The sequence below is a fragment of the Mya arenaria genome, chromosome 8 (genome assembly GCF_026914265.1).
Source record: "Mya arenaria isolate MELC-2E11 chromosome 8, ASM2691426v1".
Classification (NCBI taxonomy): Eukaryota; Metazoa; Mollusca; class Bivalvia; order Myida; family Myidae; genus Mya; species Mya arenaria.
This window is the reverse complement of record NC_069129.1, coordinates 49,902,996-49,925,958: the sequence shown is the minus strand read 5'-3', so window position 1 is coordinate 49,925,958 and position 22,963 is coordinate 49,902,996. Positions and strand designations below refer to the sequence as shown.

At 37.4% G+C, this 22,963-nt stretch overlaps 1 protein-coding gene across 1 annotated transcript; it reads left to right on the top strand.

Moving 5' to 3' along the window:
* Positions 1–6,528: 6,528 nt before the first annotated feature.
* Positions 6,529–20,343, top strand: LOC128244327 (uncharacterized). The gene is made up of 12 exons (XM_052962342.1): positions 6,529–6,599; positions 7,631–7,705; positions 8,800–8,972; positions 12,633–12,783; positions 13,169–13,335; positions 13,569–13,708; positions 14,031–14,221; positions 15,848–15,915; positions 16,673–16,826; positions 18,220–18,300; positions 19,255–19,362; positions 19,939–20,343. Exons 2-12 carry the CDS (start codon positions 7,631–7,633, stop codon positions 20,206–20,208), a joined length of 1,578 nt encoding a protein of 525 aa, XP_052818302.1. The 5' UTR covers positions 6,529–6,599; the 3' UTR covers positions 20,209–20,343.
* Positions 20,344–22,963: the final 2,620 nt, after the last annotated feature.

Here is a 22,963-nt window from a genome sequence, read left to right as displayed (position 1 = left end):
AGACCTAAACAAATTAATTTACGTGGTTGGCGTATGTTAACCAAAGTACACATACTTGTTTAATTTGAATAAATCATTTTATATCAAAGGTTTTTTATTTGCAGTTTTAGAGAAGATTTTCAATGATGTAATTATATCCTATATAGAAAACCTGTCACCTCTTTTTCAGGGGAGCTTTAAATCACAGGGCCATACTTTGGATAATATTTTTAAAAGACATCAATAAATACAACAGTAGGCCATTCTTGTATTGTCATCTGTCTCTGTCCTGATATGGTTTTGGATTTGGTAAACATTCATAAGTGATGGTTAAAATTAAGATTCATACTAATCATGCCTACCAAAAACACCTGACTGAACAATTAAAATCCAATTTTGGCAGGACTTATTGGTGGTTCAGTGAAATCAACCATGACCTCCCACAATCTGCACTGATCAACAGTAAATGCATTGTTTCCATTGTTCTTATTTTCATAAAGTTAGAAAACAACTGCAGTGAATAAAAATTATTCCTTATCACTGAGAGAAAGTTTAGAATGAACGAAGCCGACGGTTACATTTAGTGGGATATCAAATCCTACAAATGTATTCATCATTTTATGTAACCGTATTTAGTATAAATGTTAAAGTTTTGAAAGTCTAAAAAGTTTCAATTTTTGTATATTTTGTGCTTCATTTAATTTCATTGAAATTTGTTTTTCTTAGAGTTCAATCCCAAGCATACTTCTTCACATTTAAGTGCATAAAAATTCAAATAACATAGACTCTGCAAGGTACTCATATTTGGATGATTCATAAAGATTTGCACAGTTATTTATGTATAATTGCATTTATTGATACAGGTTACCTTTTTCAAATCTATGATTTAGATTGCAAAGTATAACTTATATAAATAAATATATATTCTTAACTTCTAATAAGTAATTAGTTAATTTGTCAACTGCGCACCAAAACACTGAATCTGTATGTATACGCAAGCTTATGCATCAGTCAATTAATTGTAACCATGCAACCCCCCCCCCCCCCGGTCCAGGGAATAGCGGGGACTTTTACTTTCGGTCCAGCCAACCCAAGCTAAAATCCCCGCCCTGCAGGGATGATCTGATGGCAAAGTCCCCACCAAATCCCCCCAGCACCCAAGGGACATTAGGTTAAGCTACATCCGAACTGTATTTTCCACGAAGACCCGATACTGTGGGGCCACCTGAAAGGTAAAAACACGGCCCATTTCCCCGGTATACCCCCGGATGTGGGGGCCCTGGTTACAATTGACTGGTGCATGCTGATCCATAGTAATCCAATCTCATGCCAAGACGATTTCTGGTCTGACATCTCCAGGTAAGTTATTCTTAAGCATAAAAAAGCCTGGACAGCATTTGAGAAAGACTGTTGTGAGGTTAAATCTTCATTACTTCACTATGCCACAACATTGGGTGATTACTGATTTTCATTCTTGGCGAGGAAACAAAAAGTGAGCTCAAAGCGTCTTCAGAAAAAGAACTTTATGCACCAGTCAAATGTAACCACGCCCCCCCCCTCCAGGTCTGGGGAATACTTTGACTTTCAGTCCAACCAATCACCTATAAAATCCCTGCCCTACCCTGCGGGAACGAACTGGTGGTAAAATCCCTGCCAAACAACCTTGCACCCCAAGGATCTTAGGTAAGGGTAATTCCCCGAAGACAAAACCACCGCAATCATCAGGCACTGCGAGGACACCACTGAGAGGTGAAAACACTGCCCTTTTCCCTAGTATACCCCGAGGGGGTGGTAACAATTGACTGGTGCATAATAAAAGTAGAAATCAAAAGTGAGCAGGCAAATGGCGATGGTTTATCACACAATGTCATTGAACAAAATGAACTTACACTGAGAATGGCTCCAAGACATTTCTATGCACATAGGTAAACGCTCATCATATTCATAAGCCAGATGCTATGCACATATTCATACATTTGGCTTCATGTAAAATGAAACTTTATAAATAAGCATGCGCATATTTGATATTTCTTTATCTCCATTTTGCAAAATTGAAATCACATGATTTTATCAAACGAACTTGTATTGCTTGAAATTCTACGTGTCAAATTAAATTTGCTATCCACGGTAAGATGACAATAAATCCGTTTGATGGTGGTAATCATTCAATGGCGACTTTATTGATAAATATCTTCAATATAACACGTATATAATTCACATCATCAGCATCCGGAAGTAGTGATAACATGTACGTGTGAATCATTCGACCGCTCTGATCAGAGTGAATGAGTCAATACAGTAGACTGGTACCCGAATTTAATTTTCCTCAAGAACACAAGTTGTAAGGTTATACAGGTACGCGGCATATGTCTTTTTTTATTTTACATTAATAGTATTTAAACAATCAATACCAAAAATCATGCTGTATTTAAAAAAGTGCTGAGTGACATGCAATGATTAGTTAAAAAATAAACTTTGTATTTAAAAAGAAAATGTCACGGCAACATGCAAATTATGTCGAAAAAAACCCCCAGCCCTGTTAATAAATTAATACCAACATTCTATACAAAGGATAACAATACTTTTTTTTAAAAAAACAACAACAAATATCTTGGTTGTTTACTACTTAGACCGCAAGCTTGATTCGTTTTACGTACCCACAAGACATTCTGAATGCGCGACGGGCACCGTGGTTAGCTGATACTGGTCTCTTTTCGGATAAAAGAGAAAGCGGCTACCAGTCTATCAATCAAGAGCTTTGAACGGACAATGTCGATGCGTACTTTTCCAATATGTTCATATTCTTATTGCATTTAATCTGACCGTATGCAAGAACATTCATGTAGTTAACCCGATTAACTCACTCGCTACGTACCCGTTTCTTGTGGTTCATTAAAAGAACATACAATTAGCTTGTCTGGTTAGGAGAACTATTTTTATTGGATGTTTTAATTGTAATCAGTTCTGGTACTACTTTGATTATTCAAATTTGCTAACGGCAATCCAATCAAAATACAGCGTATGAATACATTACGTCATTGAACTCCCAGATTCGGCTTGAAAATGCAGACATCGCGATTACGGCTATGAACTAGGCCACAAGTGCCCTAGTCCAAAAACCGGCAAGATGTTTTATTTCTCAATAAAATTAATGTACCAAAAGTCTTACAAAAAGAATCAAGTATAAAGGAACGCTAAAGTTAAAAAAAAAAACTTAAATAAAGAACAATATCAAAAAGTACATTGTGAAACTTTTATAAATACTTTGTGTTGTTTATACGTGTGTTTCTCCAGTTCGATTTGGCTCTTGCAGGGTATATGTTGTCATAATCAAATCGTATTATACATGTACACATGTACTATGTTTATATTTGTGTCTAAAAATAACCATCTTCTCCGGCCCATATCCAATATTCTCCGTATGGCTAAAATCCCATTTAGCCACTTTACAAAGGTTATCAGTTAGTTCTAAATATCGTAGAACTTAGTACAGTATTTCCTACTTCAGGATAAGTCCGTAGTTATCGGTCAAACAGATAAAATAACCTTTTAACCATCACACCTTTCCCACCTACAGTTAAGCCTATCGAGCGCCATTTTCTATGCTCGGGATTCTCGAAAAACCGGTCTTCAAAACTGAGAATTGCCTAAGTGGTAATCGGTAATGTCCGCGTATAACGGAAATGGCTGTGCTAGATCTTTTTCTCCGATGTATCTCATCTTATTTATGACGTCACCGGAGCCCCTACTTTTTGTATATACCCCCCCCCCCAAATCCGGGGATGTTTTGTCAATCTCCCTAAAACCTTGTAACCATCCTTCTATTTACGATCCCCGTAAACCTCATTCTCCGGATCATCCGGACATGAACCGCTTAGTAAGCGAGGTAATGAAATCTATACCATAATACATAATAATATAATACTAAATATTGGGAGAAATACCATAATACTATTCTGGACCATCCTGACTATAAAACAAATCCCTTTACCTTAAGGCTTATTCCTGGATTCTGGGGCTCGGAGATGATACTCGTACGATATGATATGTATGCTTGTGTATCCGTATAACTTACCATGATGCAACTATTTAAATGTTAAAGTACGACTTGGAAATAAATGTCTTGACTTAAGTTGACATCTTGTTCTGGTTTATGCGTACTAAGAGAAAACCCTGCAGAAACTACACATCGAACCCACATAACATATTGTCATAAGACCAGTACAATAGCCCGGAAATGTTACCGCCGCACTAGGGCAGGGCTGGTCGGCGGCGGAACAATATTGCCTCTTAACAGGGTATAAATTGCCTCTTAACAGGGTATCTATTGCATCTTAACAGGGTATATATTTCCTCTTTACAGCCTCTTAACAAGGTATATTTTGCCTCTTAATAACAGGGTATAAATTGCCTCTTAACAGGGTATATATTGCCTCTTAACAGGGTATAAATTGCCTCTTAACAGGGTATAAATTGCCTCTTAACAGGGTATATATTGCCTCTTAACAGGGTATATATTGCCTCTTAACAGGGTATATATTGCATCTTAACAGGGTATATGTTGCCTCTTAACAGGGTACATGTTGCCTCTTAACAGGGTACATATTGTCTCTTAACAGGGTACATGTTGCCTCTTATCAGGGTACATATTGCCTCTTAACAGGGTATATATTTTATTATTTTAACTACTGGTCTTGTCCATGTAGTTTTCATTATCTTATTAACTTTTCAAAGAAACTTTATGTTTACCAAAGACCTAAGACCTGAGAAGTTTGCCCTTATAGAACAGAACATACTACAACAATGCGCATGAACCTTCTCTGAAATTATAATAAGAATGGTGAATGTTCTCAAATTTCTATAGATGGATTAAATAGAAAATTCTAGACCATTCTGAACAAATCCTGACAAATACATGAATAAAACACCATAGGGTGGGGGATTATGTCTACTTTTAAATTAAATATACGTCAGACAATTTATGTGTGTATACCACGTGCTAAATTGAGTCATAAATGCTTAGTCAGAGGGCAATATTTTGCTTCGAATGAATACTTCAAACAAAAATAACTATTTTTTCACTTTTTTGAATGAAACATAGCACAGTCTACGCCGCTTACGGGGTCCCGCATTTGGTCTTTTACCAGAGTTTGATTGAGAGCAAAGTTTCTGAAAACATTTCGACAAACCTTTTCACAAAAACGGCCGTCTGACGGAGCACGGTCAAGACATTATTTCGGAAACTGGTTTGTCGAAGTGTTTCATGAAACTAATCACAGACTGCCACTGGTTTAATTTAAAATGGTGTTGTAAAAGAAAAGTTATCTATTTGGGACTCCATTAGAAGCAAGCTATTGCCCTCCGACATAACATTTAAGACGCAATTTATCACGTGGTATTCATACACTGACAATATAACCCCTTAAAAGCTGTTTGCGATGCGTATATTTAATGCGAATGCTCTTCCTCGTGATATTGTTGCTATAACCATTCACCTTATACGCCCCTCCTCAAACCTATCTGACGTAGATCACAAATTGTGCATACGTCATCGAAATATCGACTGCGTCCTTGGTGATGCAGAGCACAGATATCATACCAAACTTGCCCGTTTTATTGTTTGCCATGCATTGTTAGCCTATCAGGGTTGCTAGAGTGTTAAAATGAATAGTTTCTTATTTGTTTAAACTGTCACAAAAATACACAGTTCGTGAAACTTAAATCAAACTAAATCTCGTCTATTACCAATGAAAACGCCCAATTCATCAAGAATTTATCATTATAAGTATAATTATAATTATAATATATTAGAATCTTAGTGGATTATATACCGCAGTCGCTGCTCTCTTGCTTAGGTTGCAAATTTAAGAAGAAATTACATAATAAACTCTAACCTACTTTTTACTTTTTGATTTATCTCTAATATATTTATGTAATGGTAATGTGAGAAACCTCAACTCTAAATTTATACAATGAGTTTATGTAACGACAAAAACTGCTAGTATTATTAAGGACTGAATTGTGTTTATCAATGGCATATTATGTTTTCAATAAACCGCTTATAACGTATCCATCGTAGGCAACATGGACTTCAATTTTGTAAAACAACGGTCATATGTGTCTTTTTATCATATAAGCATTAATAGAATTAAGTTATAATTGCGCAAAATTTAACAAAAAGAAGCAAATTCATCATTACCATCTGATAGTTAAATCAGGTAAAATAATATGGATGTCGTTTCTTCATAGCTTACTTTTTCCCGGTGTTAAAGGTTTTGTTCCTCTATTGAACATTTACAACGAAATATTTATTGTGGCTGATTTCTGCCATTTGTAATTTCGCAAATGGCGGGCCAAAAAATACGCCCTTTGGAGGGGTGAAAAATCGCCATGGCGCGGGGCGAAAATGCACCGCATCATTAGTTCATGGTTTCAATCCGCCACTGATAGTAATGATAGTAATAATAATACGAACTCCTTACTTGAAGGTAAGTTGAGATACAACACTTCAAATATTGCAATTGTTATCTTCAACCACGTGTTTGCCCTGATAAATCTTGTTTATGTCAAATAAATCTCAATTGAACGAGTGTTAAACTGGACATGATTTAGACCGTCAGGTATTTGCTATTTTTTGTTTGTAAAATGCGATTTTAAGTTTTTCATAAAAACGTTTATGTCGCAATGGAAAGTGTTACCCAAACTAGTTTATTACCAGCAATAATGTCCTAAATGATGTATTGAACACGTATATTTTAGGGCGTTTTTGTTGATATCAAACTGTTTTTTGGGGTTGTTTTTTTGCGGTTTGGAAACCTATTTCGAAAGGTTTGCTTGAAGTAACAAATGCATGGTTTTGTGTACAGCTTCAACAACATGATGTAGCTTCTACATGAAGCTGTTATTTCTGAATGTCTCGAAAACGATGAAACCGCAGATAGTCGTTTGCCTCAAAAATCAAACACGATCCAACCGGTTTTCATTTCTTTTGAAACTGTCACAACTGGTGTTGGGAATCGGTTGCAATTTTACTATCGATGATCGGTTCCACTCAAGTAACCGATTATCGATAGTACAATCGGTTTTTAAAATACTAGATAGTACCTGAGTTGTAGTTTTATTCATGTACAGTATTAAACTCTTAATCATTATATGCATATACCTTATGTATATGATTGAAGTTATTAAGTGTTGTTGTATAAAAAATAGTTCATTTTCTTGCTCATTGTGGCTTTCATCAGCCATTTTGTTAAAGATAACATCTGAACACTTACTAATCTTTTATTTTTTTTCGATAATCGATTATAACTAAATACTATCGATTGTCGCCGATTTCAGGCCCAACCAATCGATTTTCGATTATAATCGATCATCGGAACATCACTTGTCACAACAAATACATAGTTCGTGAAAACAATTTAATACCTAAACTAGTTTATTACCAACACAAACGACCTTAATAAGGTATGGCAGCATGACATTGGATACGTTACACACTAATGTATATAGATTTTGGTTTATTGCTCCTTAAAGTCTGCATTTTCTATTTGAATTGTTGTACCGAAAATGGTTATAAATGGTCATGTTTAAATGACATGCTATTATAAAATCTATACGCTAAAATAGTTCTAATTATTCTTTATTTTTTTAGATGGAGGCATTACAATTGGTTTGGTTACCTATTGGTTTAGCTCTGAACGTAATTGAGCAAGCACTGTTTTTACTGGTAAGAAACTAGATACAGATATTCCAAATCCAACCTGCCTCGGCAACTGTTACCGCAGTGTAACATGCAAATGGCGAGCCCGTAAAACGGTTTAAGCTCCCAGTAAATTTCTGATGTTGTTCACTGAACGTGCCAATGCGGTTACGCCAACATCCACAAGTCTGTACCTTGGTAGTTGTGTGGTGGTTGTTGTCTTGTAACAGTATGTGTCTCCTGTGAGGTGTTTACTCGTCCTTCAGCAGTGTCCTGTTAAAGATGCACTCTTACTACTTAATAAGATTTACCACAATTGATACAATTGGTTTAATACACCAAAAAGGATGAATAAATGTCAATGTAAATGTTTTTTTATAAAGGATTCCGAGTTTAATTTGAACGGAAGGTGCAGAAACGGTATTTTTACCGAGATATATATGAGATGATAGTAGATCACAGTAAATCATTTAGCACTCACCAATCAATTAATAATTTTTTGCGTTTTCAGCTTTTAAATACTCGGTTACAATCTTGTTATTAGTAATTCATATTTTCCATAAATGCATTATTTAGTAAGTAGTTAAAGGTGTATCACTCAATTTTTATATTTATTATGCATGTGTATGTATTGATTTTGAATAATAGTGTCACATTAAGCATTATATTGGATAGGTTTCTGGTGACTGGACTTGTGCCTATATGTTCCATTGTTGTATTAAAATAAATATAGATTATAAAAGGAAGACGATAACTTATCGCTTTTTACTGATCAGACACATTGGTACGATACCCCAGGAAAATCGTTTAATTCCATGGAAACCAGAAGACAAACTGTATCGCGATTCTGTTTAATGGCATAACGGTCTAAAGCTAACGGCCCTTGGACTGAAATATTTTCAGCTCAATTTTGACAATATTGATAGTAACTGTAGTTATCAACATTTCTTGAAACCATCAATCTTCCCAAGTGTTCAAGGATCTTATATTAACAAAAAGAGTTGAAATAAATTATGCGAATACTATGATACACAAGTTTATTATAATATTATTTAATAATGTAAGACTATAGTACTATACATCTTGAAACATGCGCCAATATTCAGTTTCCCCGTTTTCAGATCCGCTGGTACGATGCCTACTGCTACACCCCTCTGCAAACAACCTTGTCCCCATTTGTTGCCAAGGTGCCACGCGCCGTAGATATCAGAGGTCGCAAGGTTGATGTATTCACTGCAAATATAGTGTCATGGTCGAGAACGGCGCTTGTCATTCCAATAGCCTGGTGTTTAAAGTGAGTAGAAACGTTTAATCCACCTGGCTGCTCAGAGTTCAGCTGATACTAACGGTCGTTCACGTTCGCTAACTGTTTAAATGCTACGTTTACACTATGTTCCCGGTGGCCACGGCAGCCCCGTTTCAGACCACCGTGGAGAAAACGGGTTAAACGTGAGACAGCGCGAGGGAACGAGATATGCAAACGTGACAGACCGTTATTGCCGTGCATGCCGGGCCAGAATTTTAAACTGTCAAAAAATTTGCCACGGCAGCCACGGTGTGGATGATACACGTAGTAGGTCGTAGTAAAACGGGGTAAACGTAATGACACGTGACAGTACGTGACAGTACGTAATAGGCCGTTACACAACTTATAAATCGTCCGTAGGGGGGGGAGGGGCGGAAATCATATGTAATCCCCGGCATCTGAAATTCCTTTCCAGTTTTGTCACGTTGTGCTTCGTTTTGTCAAGGTTTTCACGGCAAGCTAGAGTGAACGATAGTCGTTTCGTTACGTTTCATTTGCGGTGAAAACACAAAATCTTCTTCATCTTGGGAATTCATGTTTACTTGTCGAAGTATTCTGATACAGTGATACAGTGATTGCTGTTGTTTGGTGGAGTTTATCTATACCGTGGACACAAACGCAATCCAAAGTTCTGCGGTGTTCGCGTTCGATGCATAGGAAGCCTTGACAAAACGTAGAAAACGCATCAGACCTGGATGAAGACGTGATCAGTGTAAGGTATCCCATCAGAACGTATCGGACCGGGACGCAACGTTTACACATCCCTGGTAGACCGCGCCCGGACCTTGGTGCGCCTTGGACGAACCACTTGTTTGCCCATACGGCTTGTCACGGTTACCCCGATAATACGTGAGGAAACTTAGCACAACCTAACAAAACTTGTTTATGGAGACAAAAATGGCCAAAATCACACGGCGCAATACGTTTGGGACAAACGGGGCTGCCGTGGCCATCGGGAACATAGTGTAAACGTAGCTTGTATCACAGTTGCATCCCATCGCTTACACTGCAAGCGAGGCGGCACCTGATCGCAATCTTGAGCCACAATCACATAATGTTATCCTTAACTGAACTCAGTGCAGAAATATATTATCAATTAAGTTTATTCATTTTAATACGTACGCTTTTTCTCATCTACCGGTTTCTACTCAATTATAACTGCAAATCGGTTGCCCTAACATTTTTGTACATGAAAATTCACGTATTTATCCGTTTCCCTGAATCCGTTCTCTTGTGTGTTTGTCAATCAGTAAGTACCTTTCATCTTTGGATACCCCATAACACTACTACGCCATCCTTCGTTGTGTACCGTAAGTTATTTGGCCACGAAAAACTCGTCATCATTAATACTAAATGAGGCAGTTTCATTGGTTCTGCAAGGAACCAGATGTTTTCCCGTTGAAAACAGTTTGAACCGATTCCGCCTTTTCAGTACAATAAATAATATCAAAAGTCAAGACTACATGGCCATGGAGGCTACTGACACTTAACGGTTATTGAAAATATGTAATTTTATCAAGCTAATTCATTGGAAGAAGAGTTATCCCCACTGCCTCATGCATATTCATTAAAGCGATATTTTGTCAGTCAATTGTCCCACGGTATGTATGAAGTTTAACGCAATAAAGTACCGAGGTTGCCGACGATGTCCGTTTCCCTGAGTCTGTTCTCTATTAAGTATGTCCATCGCCATACCTGTATTCTGTTACATGTGTGCCTCTAGATATATTATTCTAGCACACCGGATATATAGGAATTTCCGGTGAATTCAGCCGTGCTGGAAAATTCCATCTGGCACCCCCCTATGCCAGATGAGTCACGCGCTGTGACGTAATACTTTTTTTATTTTTTATTATACACTTAATGTAACCATTATTATGCGATTTCAATAGATAAGTTCCATAAACATTACCTTGACAAAAATATATCATCAAAACAAAATAAAATAATCCTTAAAAGACGTGATATCGTAGGAACTTATTGACGTATGCAGTAAATACAAATTACCTTGCGTCATGACGTCAGTAAACATCATCGCACGCGCTTTTTGGTGAATGAACAAAAATGCGCTATTTATGTATTTTCTTCACAAAACAATGTGATTTAAGGTATGCTTGAAAAAAATCTATCACGTGTTTCCGTTCCGGATAGAATAATTCCGACCCTCGGGCACGCTGCGTTGCCGGTAACTCGGCAAGCCTCGTTACCTGGCAACGCAGGTGCCCTCGGGTCGGATTTTTTTATCCGGAACGGAAACACATGACAGATATTATTAATAGGTCACACAAATGTTGGCTGAAGTGCCCTCCTTGTAATCTACGTCCAATATATTGGTACCATATACATACATAATGCGTTCGATAACTGAACACACAATTATAAATAAATGTTAAGTTAACGTCATTATAATGTTTTGTTTCACTGATAAATCTGTATGCTTCAATTGACATGGTTATATAAATGTTAGATGTGAAAACGGAGACAAATGGGAAGTTATTCTGCTTCCACCTTACCGCTGTAATCCTGTATTGTTGCCCGGTTATCATGAATTCGTAAGCAAAGCACCCGGATATATATGTAGCGTTCCATTTAATGTAGAGTATCGTCCATTTATTAAATATTAATTTTATGGTACGGTCAGACCTGTATTAAGTGGCCACCTTTGAGAAGAGGTCAAAGTGATTGCTTAAGACAGGTGGCCACTTTTAATCCAGGTGGGAAATTTCCGCAACTTAAGCTTTGTCATTTTAACAAAGGTCTAGTACATGTTTTATTTGACAAATTACTGACACTTAAATTACATTGTTTTTCGTTTTCGTGTCATCTAGTGTTGTTTTGTTCAACCTTGACATTAACAGAAGTATAAATACAAATGTAGTTAAAATATTTTTATTCCAAGTACAAACAGAATACAACACGTACATGTACATTCAGTTTTGAATATCTCCACATCAATGCATAGTGTATACATACATCTATAGCAAATAACACAACTTGGCAAAAATCCGCAAAATCAGTTAACACAGTTGTCCATGAAAATACACACACATCCATGTTTTAAGTATTCCGTCATCTCTGTTGATTAACACCTGTCTTAAACAGCCTCTTTGACCTATTCCCAAAAATGGCCATTTACTACAGGCTTGACTGTAATGCACTAGTCAATTGTAACCACGCCTCCACCCACAGGTCCGGGGGTATACCGGGGATAGCCGGGGAAATGGGCCGTGCATTTACCGTTCAGGTGGCCTCGCAGTGCCGATGAATGCGGTGGTTTGGTCTTCGCTTTAAATATAGCGGGAAATGAGCCTTAACTAGGGTCCCTGGGGTGCGGGGGCATTTGGCGGGGATTTTTCCATCTGTTCGTCCCCGCAGGACGGGGTTTTCAGCCGGGGTTGGCTGGACCGAAAGTCAAAGTCCCCGCTTTACCGGACCTGGGGGGGGGGGGGGAGCGTGCTTACAATTGACTTGTGCATAATAGTATATGTACATAATAAATTGAAACATTGACGTTTGTCAAAATTGGTATTGCCACCGGTTGCTATCCTTCATGTGTGATATTAAAACCAATACATTGCTGCATAAGTTACGACCACCCGGTACTATCCTTTATGTGTGATTTTAAAGCCCTATACATAACTGCTTTAGATATGACCACCCGTTGGTAGCCTTTCTGTGTGTTCTACTGCACGATTTTCTTGACCACCTGGATGGCATTGTGGCCAAGGTACAGAAGTCCATCTTCGGGCAACTAGATGACCCGCTGCTCGGGGGATTTATGGATGCTTTCTGTGATAAGGTAGGTTTACTCGACTACTGTACGCTCGTCTTGTTTATACATCAGTCCGAATGCGAAGACAGCTCAATTACTCTCGAGGCCGTTTCCTCAGCAGAATCATGCAATGAATTCCTTTTGAGGACAGACCAAGACAGTTGTACCTAGCAGAACATTAAAATCATAAGATATTTGGTAAGCGGCAGACACCAATACAACTAGAACACTCATTTTTTTTTACAACTGAAAACGTAAACGCCACTATGAATATTCATATTAATAAATACTATTATCATCATACATGTACTATTCTCCCACTGAAATAACAATAAGGTACATAAAACGCTTCAGTGATCTATGATAACGAGTATGACCATCAATTTGTAATTTGCATTTCTCTTTTTTCCAGATAGTAAACTGCTTAGCTCTTTGGTCAATTTTGCTGGTGACCGATTTTAGCTCTATGACCACCAGTGAGACGTGGCTCTTTGTCGGCGCATGCGCTGTAATAATCGCGTATGAATTTGTGTTAGGAGTTGTGAGGGTTCAGGACTACTTTCAGGCGTACTATTTCAGGTAACAATATTGCTTTTCAGAAAAAATAAAGGACCTTAAATTGGATCTATTGTTCATCATGAATTTATACTTTTATTAGACATGTGCCAAATCAATCTTATATAAAAATGTGAAAGCATTCATAACTACATGTGAATAAAGGCACGATCAATTTGAAAAAAAATCAACAGTTCTACAAACGAATTGTATGCCCGTTCGATCCATTTTCAATTTTGCATGTAAAATAACATCAGAAAGTACTGTGCGGGGGAAGGACAGGAGTCCCCTAACGTGGCGGCGGTGATGGAGGGGAAATTGAAGGAGAAATTGGAGTCTCTTGGCATCGGCTTCCTGTGTTTAGCACAAGCCGCCGCCAACCCGATGGAATCTGTATGTAAGTACACCGAAACGAACATATAATTGAAATGTTGAGTAATCGAACCCAACATAAGAAAGTGATATTTTAATAGATGTAATAAATGTGTAATTGTGTGCGTAGTGCTGTGTTCGACATCTTCATTACAAGTGTATTTGATTACTTGCTAGTGAGCCTCGTTATGATATGTGTGTGTGTTTGGTAACTGATGATTTAGTACATACATGGTTGGTATGGCAACAATCTATTCAAAGTAAAAAAATAAGTTGCAAAGGCATTTCAAATAAAGCAGTTTCGTAAAAAAATGTTTTAAAATACTCCCTGTGCGATTTAATTCCAGCGGGAATGGTTGGCGTTCTTTGTTTACTACTGTCAATTCGCTTGGCTCACGCAAGCCTGCAGCATAAACTGAAGCCACGACGTCAACAGCAGAACAATACTTCGAAACAACCTATAGTTCACACGACTGTGACTGGTACTGACTCTGGGGCAAAGTTCACTTATGATGAATCTACCGATGGAAATGACACGGTAAAGCATTACATTAACATACTGGTAAATTGGTAAAATTGTTGTCGGCGTTGTGTAAAACGTGGTGTTTTGGGGGTTTTCTGTACAAATGAACACATGAAATGGGAACAAAAAGTATAACACAGTTTGTATGCCCCCCTTCGAAGAATTTTGCTTTGCACATATCGGTTGATTGGTCGGTCGATAGGTATGTCGGTAGACCAAAGCTGGTCCGAGTGACTCAACAATTCCTGGACCTATCGCCATCACACCTGACATATTGGTTAGGCCAGACCAGTAAATGACCCATATTTATTTAAGGGGTCATCGGGTCAAATGTCAAAGTCACAATGACCTTAAATGCGAAATGTTTGTCCGAGTGATAACTCAACAATGCTTGCACCCATAGTCCTCAAACTTGACTTGGAGGTTGGGCCTAACCAGTAGATGACCCCTAATTAATTTAGGGGTGATCGGGTCAAAGGTCAAGGTCACCTTGCCATTGAACGCGAAAAGCTTGTCCGAATAATAACTAGACAAAGGGTATATTTTTGGTCCTCAAACTCTACGTGGAGAGTGGGCGTGACTAATAGATGACCCCTATTGATATCTTGTGTAGGTACTTACTCTACATAAAATGGTGAGCTTGTCATGGGAAAGACAATGGAAGTTTCTTTCTGATTGATTGTTATTTCACGGCATATCAAAAACTTCATATAAACTGACGATGTACATTGAGAACATGCTATGGAAAAGGATTTTTTTCTGATTAGTTAAATTTTCAAATCGTGACTTACTGGTGTAATGCAACGTACCGCAACAATAACAACATATTTGTTATTGAATTGAAAGATTTCATCGTTTCAAATTGGGTGTTGAAATACTTCTACTAGAGAATAATCTGTCAGTTAAATGGCATTGTCATGATGTAAATGTAGTGCAAATAACTCCCAAGTCCCTTATATAAATTATCATTACGTACATTTAAACACCATTAATCCGACGTCGGACGTCTAACAATCGTTAGAAAATTATTAAAATATGACAGCATTCGCGAAATATTGGTGACGTAAAATATATAGCATCGAAGATTGCAATATTGGCTACACGTTGCCAACATACTGCATCGTTCAGTCTACATGTATTTTGAATTATTTTTAATGAATGTTATTTTACTTTTATTAAAACAACGTTATGCGTGTTTAACCAAATGACAGCACATAAATGTATTTGTAACATAACATGAACTATTATTTATACATTCTACCTAAAGGAACGGATCGCAGCGGCGTGGGTGCATGCGCAGTAATAGGAATTTGCTTAATCATCTTCAACAATAAGTAATGATTCTTTACAAATAAGTAGCTAAACATTTTAAAGATCGAGCGCCCCTGATTGGCTAAGAATGATGGGTAAACACTAACTCATGTAGGCACTCATTAGATGAATATATGACTGCGAGTTAAAACCAATGTGATTTATATCCATTTACATTTGATCCATAGTCGAACAAATGTACTTGATACATGTGTATTTACATGCTAATGAATGTGGGATGATCTTATTTTAATTTTTATTGATGATTATTGGGTACATATAGTTTAAAACCATTGTCTGTCTGGCTACTAACTAGAACTATATTCACAGGAAGACAAGGAGATCCAAGCAGATATCGATGGCAACCAGGAGGTTCACATCCCTGAGATTCATCGCAAGTAATGCCTGGTTTTCTTTTATTTTTAAAGACTTAGTGTTACCATTAATTAAATGTAATGCCTTTACATTGTAAACACATTCTTAAAAAATAATGTTCCATAAAAAAATTTCTTTGACTTACAAACAATTGAAGTTTCATTATTCCTCAATCTAACTCAAGTACACGATCATCTTGAAAGTAAGCGTTGCATTCATGGTATTATGAACAGAACAGAACAGAACAGTTTATTTGGATTTAAACATACAGTTCGCCATCCATCAATATGATCATACATATAAACAATACCATTTAGTATTACATTTAGAATACATTACCATCATATCAAATATATACTTTTACTAAGGAGAACATGCATCAAAACATATTATCAAAGGAAATATTATACTTGTATCAATGATAACAAATATTCAATTTACAAGCATATAGCTTATTTTTACGTCTTATTTTAATGAAACATACATAGTATAAAAACCAACATCAACGAAACAACAACAACAACAACACATCATTGAGTTAACAAATTAGTTCGTATTTTACGCACACAATTTATGAAAGTCACTAACTTCAGAATTAGTTTCTCATTACTTGTGTTTATCAACTCTAAATAAATTATCATGTAAGGTCTTTCAATATAATATTTAAGTAAATATCGCTTGCGTATAACATATTATTTATGATAGCAACTACAAATTTAAGTATTCCTTAAAGTGTTTATCACCCCATATTCAAGCCATATCGTCTTCCCATCTCATCAGTATGAGCGTATACGAAGCCGACTTAGATTCCGACGACGACGACGAGAAATCCGACGTTGAGAAAGACCAACTACCGACTACTCCCAGTCGGTCATTGCTCACCAGGACCCACTCCGTTCCCACGTGGCGACCGGATGGTCGAAAAATGGACAAGGTATACTTCTTCTACATTTCATAACCTTTATTATAAAATATCACTCCTTTGATTTTTTATTCAATATATATATATACTTGGTGAATACAGCGGGCAACAATTGGAACTGTCTCTCCGTACACTCATACGCTGTCACAAAATCTCCCAACGGGGCAACAAGATGCACGTTCTGAACACATCGGCCATTTTCCGTCGAAAACAACCTCGGATGTATATGGATGGTTTACAATGTCAGAAATCTTGACATTTAACTACGCTACAAGAAGATCGGGTAGTAATTTCAATTTAGCAGTTGAACTGAATGACTTCACTCATATTTATGCAACAGTACACTTCACTGGCTATCAAAATAAACGTAAGCTATTCAATATATACTATTATTTTCAACAATACGAAATACTTTTACATATTAACAGCATACATCCGAGGTTGTTTATCGATGTAAAATAACCGAGGTGTTCCGAATGCAAGATGCGATGGCTATCAATATACGCTTAGTAATACAGTTTATACTATTATTTAAAAACTATACGAACTACTTCTACTGATGAACGGCATATATCCGAGGTTATTTTCGATGGAAAATTGTCGAGGTGTTCCGAATGCAAGATGCGTTGTCCTTCTAAAGGAAGTCAATTTCTATATGGTGTATTCTCTATTATTTGCTCTTTTTTCTTATGAATGTAAGTCAACATTAACAAGAGAAAATAACAAATAACAATTGTTTTAATTTAAATATTGATTTACTTTTCATTATTTCTGAAACATCTGTACTTTATCACTAAATTTAAACATTAGAGCGGAAGCATTAGATATGCAGTGTGTGTATACCACGTGATAAATTGCGTCATAAATGCTACGTCGGAAGGCCATATTTTGCTTCGAATGAAGACTTAAAACAAAGATAACTTCACTATTTCTTCACCATATAAGATGAAACATAGCGCAGTCTACGCCTCTTACGGAACCCCGCCTTCGGTCATTTACCAGAGTTTGATTGAGAGTTTAGTTTCTTCAAACACTTCGAAAAACCTTTTCAGAATACGGCCGTCTGACGGAGCACTCTCAAAACATTATTATGGAAACAGGTTTGTTGAAGTGTTTGAGGAAACTAATCACCTAATCAAGATCCGGTAATAAATCGAAGGCGGGGCTCTTTAAGTAGCAGAGACTGTCTTTTGTTTTATTTAAAATGGTGTAGTTAAAGTAAAGTTATCTTTGATTTAAGTCTTCATTTTATGCAAAATGCTGCGTTCCGACGTAGCATATATGACGTAATTTATCACGTGGTATACACACACTGTATGAGCAACATTCTTTATCTTAACGTTATTTCGATGTTAATTTGTGTTATGTAATGAATGTAATTGCAAGATATACCGTTTAAACTCAGGTGTACACAGTCGGCTGCTTCGATCTTTTCCATGATGGTCATAGAATCCTGCTTGAGAGACTTCAGAGTCTTGGCAAACAGGTACGAAATATTGATTCATAATCATGTCAAGTTCGCATCACATAATCTCAATATATATATATACGTTTAAACACGTATGTTGCTCTGGTTTTTGTTATTATAGATGTAATTTTCGACCGATCATCATACACGATCATCAGTTACCCACGGGTACATTTATGTACATGTATATATACATTTCACTACGAAGAATAAGCACGACATAGAATATTTAATACAGTTTAGTTAAAAAATTAGTTGCCGTGGCAACGTTAGATTGTGCAGTTGGACGCTTACTGCACGTACTTTATATTTTGAAAACGTACGGGGGGATTTGGAGTGGCCCGATAAGACAGGTGGCCTTTTAAAGCAGGTGACCGTTCTACCAAGTTTGACTATACACGGTTTCTCCTGCGAAGAAGTCGTGTCGTCTGAAGCAGGAACAAATACAATTTAGAAGTAATTGAATTGTTTTTCTTTGATTGACCGGTTGGTTTAGGTCAATGTCGTGGTGACTTTAAAATAACCTTCAGCAGAAAAATAGTTTCCAATCAACATATGAAGAACGCTTAAACCGAGGGACTTTAAACTTTGTAGATTGATTGGTAATGACCATGAAAAAAAGCTTTTGATTTAGAGGTCAATGGGTTAAGGTCAGGGTCGTGGTGATCTTCAGTTGAAACTCAGTTTACATTCAATATCTGAAGGTCGCTTTGACTGAGGAACCTCAAAGTCATTCGATTGTTATGTGATTTATACCAACTAATCCGATTGCAACATTACATTAATCACTTTCGTTGGCACGATTTTACGCGAGATTGTGGTCGGGTGATGTGGTGGAAACCGGAGTTCCCAGAGGAAACCCATTTGTCCGGCTTGGTGACCCTAAAGACTAAGGGGTTCAAGGCTTTGGAAGCGAGCAAACGTTACTGTAAAACAAATTGTACTAATGTACTAGGCAATTTATACTTTTAGGTAATCGTAGGAATCCACGACAGCCGCAGCATCTTCAAGCTCAAAAAGAAAGTCCCTATTGACAGTACGACAAAGAGAATGGCCAACGTGAAGAAATATGCGTCGATGGTGAGTTCAAACGCAAAAAATACAAAACACGTGTTTTCTTGTTACTGTACACCGAACGCTTGATAAAACTGTTTGATGAATTATCAGAAAAGGTCCCTGTAAAAAATGCATGTACGGATTTTAGGATTAAATGAAACACGTGCTTTAATTGGATCTCTTTTATACAAAGTACTTAAGGTGCACAGTATAGGTTGAAGTAAAACAAAAATGATTTTTGTTTTGATGCATTACTGTGTCATTCAGTTGTCCTTAACACTCAAATCGAAATAAGTCATATGATTTGTGTTCAGTTAAAAACAGTTGCCTTTCAGTATTATTGTGTGTGTTTTAATAAATAGGTACTTGGTCACAAATTCTCCAGTTAATCAATTGCCAAAATATCGCTCATATCTTTTGTATTGGTACATACATCATATGTTTTATCTTCGTTTTGATTATTACAGTCAAATCAGTTAAACATAAAAATGCATTTAAAATAAAAGAATATTTTTATTTGGAATCAACCTATGCCCCTTAATGTAAAAGAAGGAACATCAGTCGTATATTATCAATTAAAGATTGATATTATTTTAATAGGTTTTCTGTATACATGGCACGGACCCCACCCCATACCTGAGGTGTATTTACGACGAGGAAGAGTCGTCTGATAGTATGTACGTGCGTGGGGACGATATGCCAAATTTTCCCTCACGGAAGTTCATCGAGTCCGTCATGCCTATTCACTTCCTGCCGTACTCGGAGTTTATTTCGTCAACAAAAATTCGAAAGGAAGTATACAATGCCTCCATGTTTGGCCCGCATGTTCTGAATGATGACGATAACGACCACGCTGCAATGTTTTATTAAAAACACATCTTTATAAAATAAATGTGGATAGTCTACACATGCGTATATCAACTCATAGTATGTATTTATGCACCAATTATAAATCAATATTTATCATGCATATATTTGGGAAGACTTCGGTCTAACCCATCTGTAATTCGTGTATATTATGTTATTGCATATATGTAAAAAATGATTAAAAAAAAACAAACAAATAAAATATGTTATAATCTAATCGTTAACTTGTATTTTCAATTCAAGACCATGGCCTCGTGATTGAAGAGAACCTCAAGACTACTCCTCTAACCACTTCAATCCTATCGGGGGCCTCTTGACCCCATCCTCGAACTTCATCGATGACCTGCTAAGCCCTTCGTCTATCATCCCAATCCCGTGGGGGGCCTCCTGACTCCTTCCTCGAACTTCCACGATGGCGTCTTAACCCTTAATCTAACCTCCATCCATGGGGGACCTCCTGACTCATTCCCCGAACTTCCGCGATTGTCTGCAAACCCTTACCTCTAACATCCCAATCCCATGGGGGACCTCCTGACCCATTCCTCGAACTTCCACGATGGCCTCTTAACCCTTAATCTAACCTCCATCCATGGGGGACCTCCTGACTCATTCCCCGAACTTCCGCGATTGTCTGCAAACCCTTACCTCTAACATCCCAATCTCATGGGGGACCTCCTGACCCATTCCTCGAACTTCCACGATGGCCTCTTAACCCTGAATCTAACCCCCCGATCCCATGGGGGACCTCCTCACTCCTTCATCGAACTTCTGCGATTGTCTGCTAACCCCTTCTCTAACATCCCAATCTCATGGGGGACCTCCTGACCCATTCCTCGAACTTCCACGATGGCCTCTTAACCCTGAATCTAACCCCCCGATCCCATGGGGGACCTCCTCACTCCTTCCTCGAACTTCTGCGATTGTCTGCTAACCCCTTCTCTAACATCCCAATCTCATGGGGGACCTCCTGACCCATTCCTCGAACTTCCACGATGGCCTCTTAACCCTTAATCTAACCCCCCGATCCCATGGGGGACCTCCTCACTCCTTCCTCGAACTTCTGCGATTGTCTGCTAACACCTTCCTCTAACCTCCTTAATCCCACCTGGGGACCGCCTGACCCACTCCTCGAACTTCGTTGATGGCCTGCTAACCCTAACCTCTAACTTCCCAGTGCCACGGCGGACCTCCTGACTCCTTCCTCGAACTTCCGCGATTGCCTGCTAACCCCTTCCTCTAACCTACTTAATCCCAAAGGGGGCCTCCTGACCCACTCCTCGAACTTCGTTGATTGACTGTTAACCCTAACCTCTAACTTCCCAGTGCCACATGGGTCCTCCTGACTCCTTTCTCGAACTTCCGCAATTGCCTGCTAACCCCTTCTTCCAACCTACTTAATCCCGAAGGGGGCCTCCTGACCCACTCCTCGAACTTCGTTGATGGCCCGTTAATCCTTACCTCTAACTTCCCAGTGCCACGGCGGACCTCCTGACTCCTTCCTCGAACTTCCGCGATTGCCTGCTTACCCCTTCCTCTAACCTACTTCATCCCGAAGGGGGCCTCCTGACTTAAATAGGAAATAGGCAATATTTAACGTTTAGTAGGTGAGATATATGCTATGACATAAGAGAAAGATGTACTGCGACAGGATGGAATCACAAAATCGACTGTAGAACATTATCAAGTCCGGTAAATAAACATTTTATCTCCTGAGTCATGAACGAGTATAATTTGGATTTTTGTAACTTTTTAGAGTGACACTCTTATTTAAAATCAATATATACACATGTTTAACAAACATAAGTTTTGAGTGATAAACCTTTAACTGCTAACTTGATAATGCATTTATGGAAAATATTAATTACTGCGAACAAGTTTCAACTTTGTAACTGTATTAATAGCTGAAAACGCAAAAATATCAAATGATTGGTGAGTGCTAATAGATTTACTGTGATTTACTATCGTTTCATAAGGTAGAAATACCGTGTTTTTTGCAACTTCTTTTCAAATTAAACTCACTTTATAATCGTTCATTTTCAACATCTATTCCTTCTTTTTTTGGTATATTAAAATAATTGTATTAACTGTGGTAAATCTTATTTGGGAGTAAGAGTGCATCTTTTATGATTCTCAATCTACATTATGGTGACAAAACATTTATTTTCTTCTTTCGTTTTCTCATGACATGATGAGGTATTACCAACGAAAATGGTAATATACATCGATTTAACTATAAATTATTAAATGCAAGTCATCATAACAAAGTTAGTTTACGCCCGGGTAGTCACGAAAGAAAACCAATATCGGTATAAACTATCAAAAAGTATAATAAAATAATATATAGTATAATAAAAGACATAATGATTTAACAATTTTTCTTGTTTAGAATTTTAAACCATGGCATATCCATCGTACTATTAACAGTCCATGATGATTTTCGCTTTGCAAGGAGATCGTGTTGTTTAAATAACGCCTATGGCCCATGTTAGTTGTCAGAAAAAAAGGTTTTTAATCCTGGCTTTAAATCATTCACTGAAAGGTATTAAAAAAATGAAAATATGCATAGTAAAGCCCCATTGATAAAAACTAAAAAAACAATAGACAGGAGCAACATGTCTGCATCTAAAAAATATATTATGTATGTATTATAATTCCCCGCACATCAACATTAAAGCGGGGAAAAATCGAGCGCGGGCCAGGAAAAAAATCTCAATACAGATAAGCATAGTAACTCTCTCTTTATATATACATGAACATT

What these genes read in the sequence shown, in the direction of transcription:
- LOC128244327 (XM_052962342.1), top strand. Translation starts at nt 7,631, where the DNA reads ATGGAGGCATTACAATTGGTTTGGTTACCTATTGGTTTAGCTCTGAAC. An exon ending in AGCAAGCACTGTTTTTACTG is followed by an intron (nt 7,706 to 8,799) that starts GTAAGAAACTAG and finishes CCCCGTTTTCAG; the next exon opens with ATCCGCTGGTACGATGCCTA. An exon ending in TTCAGAGTCTTGGCAAACAG is followed by an intron (nt 18,301 to 19,254) that starts GTACGAAATATT and finishes TTATACTTTTAG; the next exon opens with GTAATCGTAGGAATCCACGA.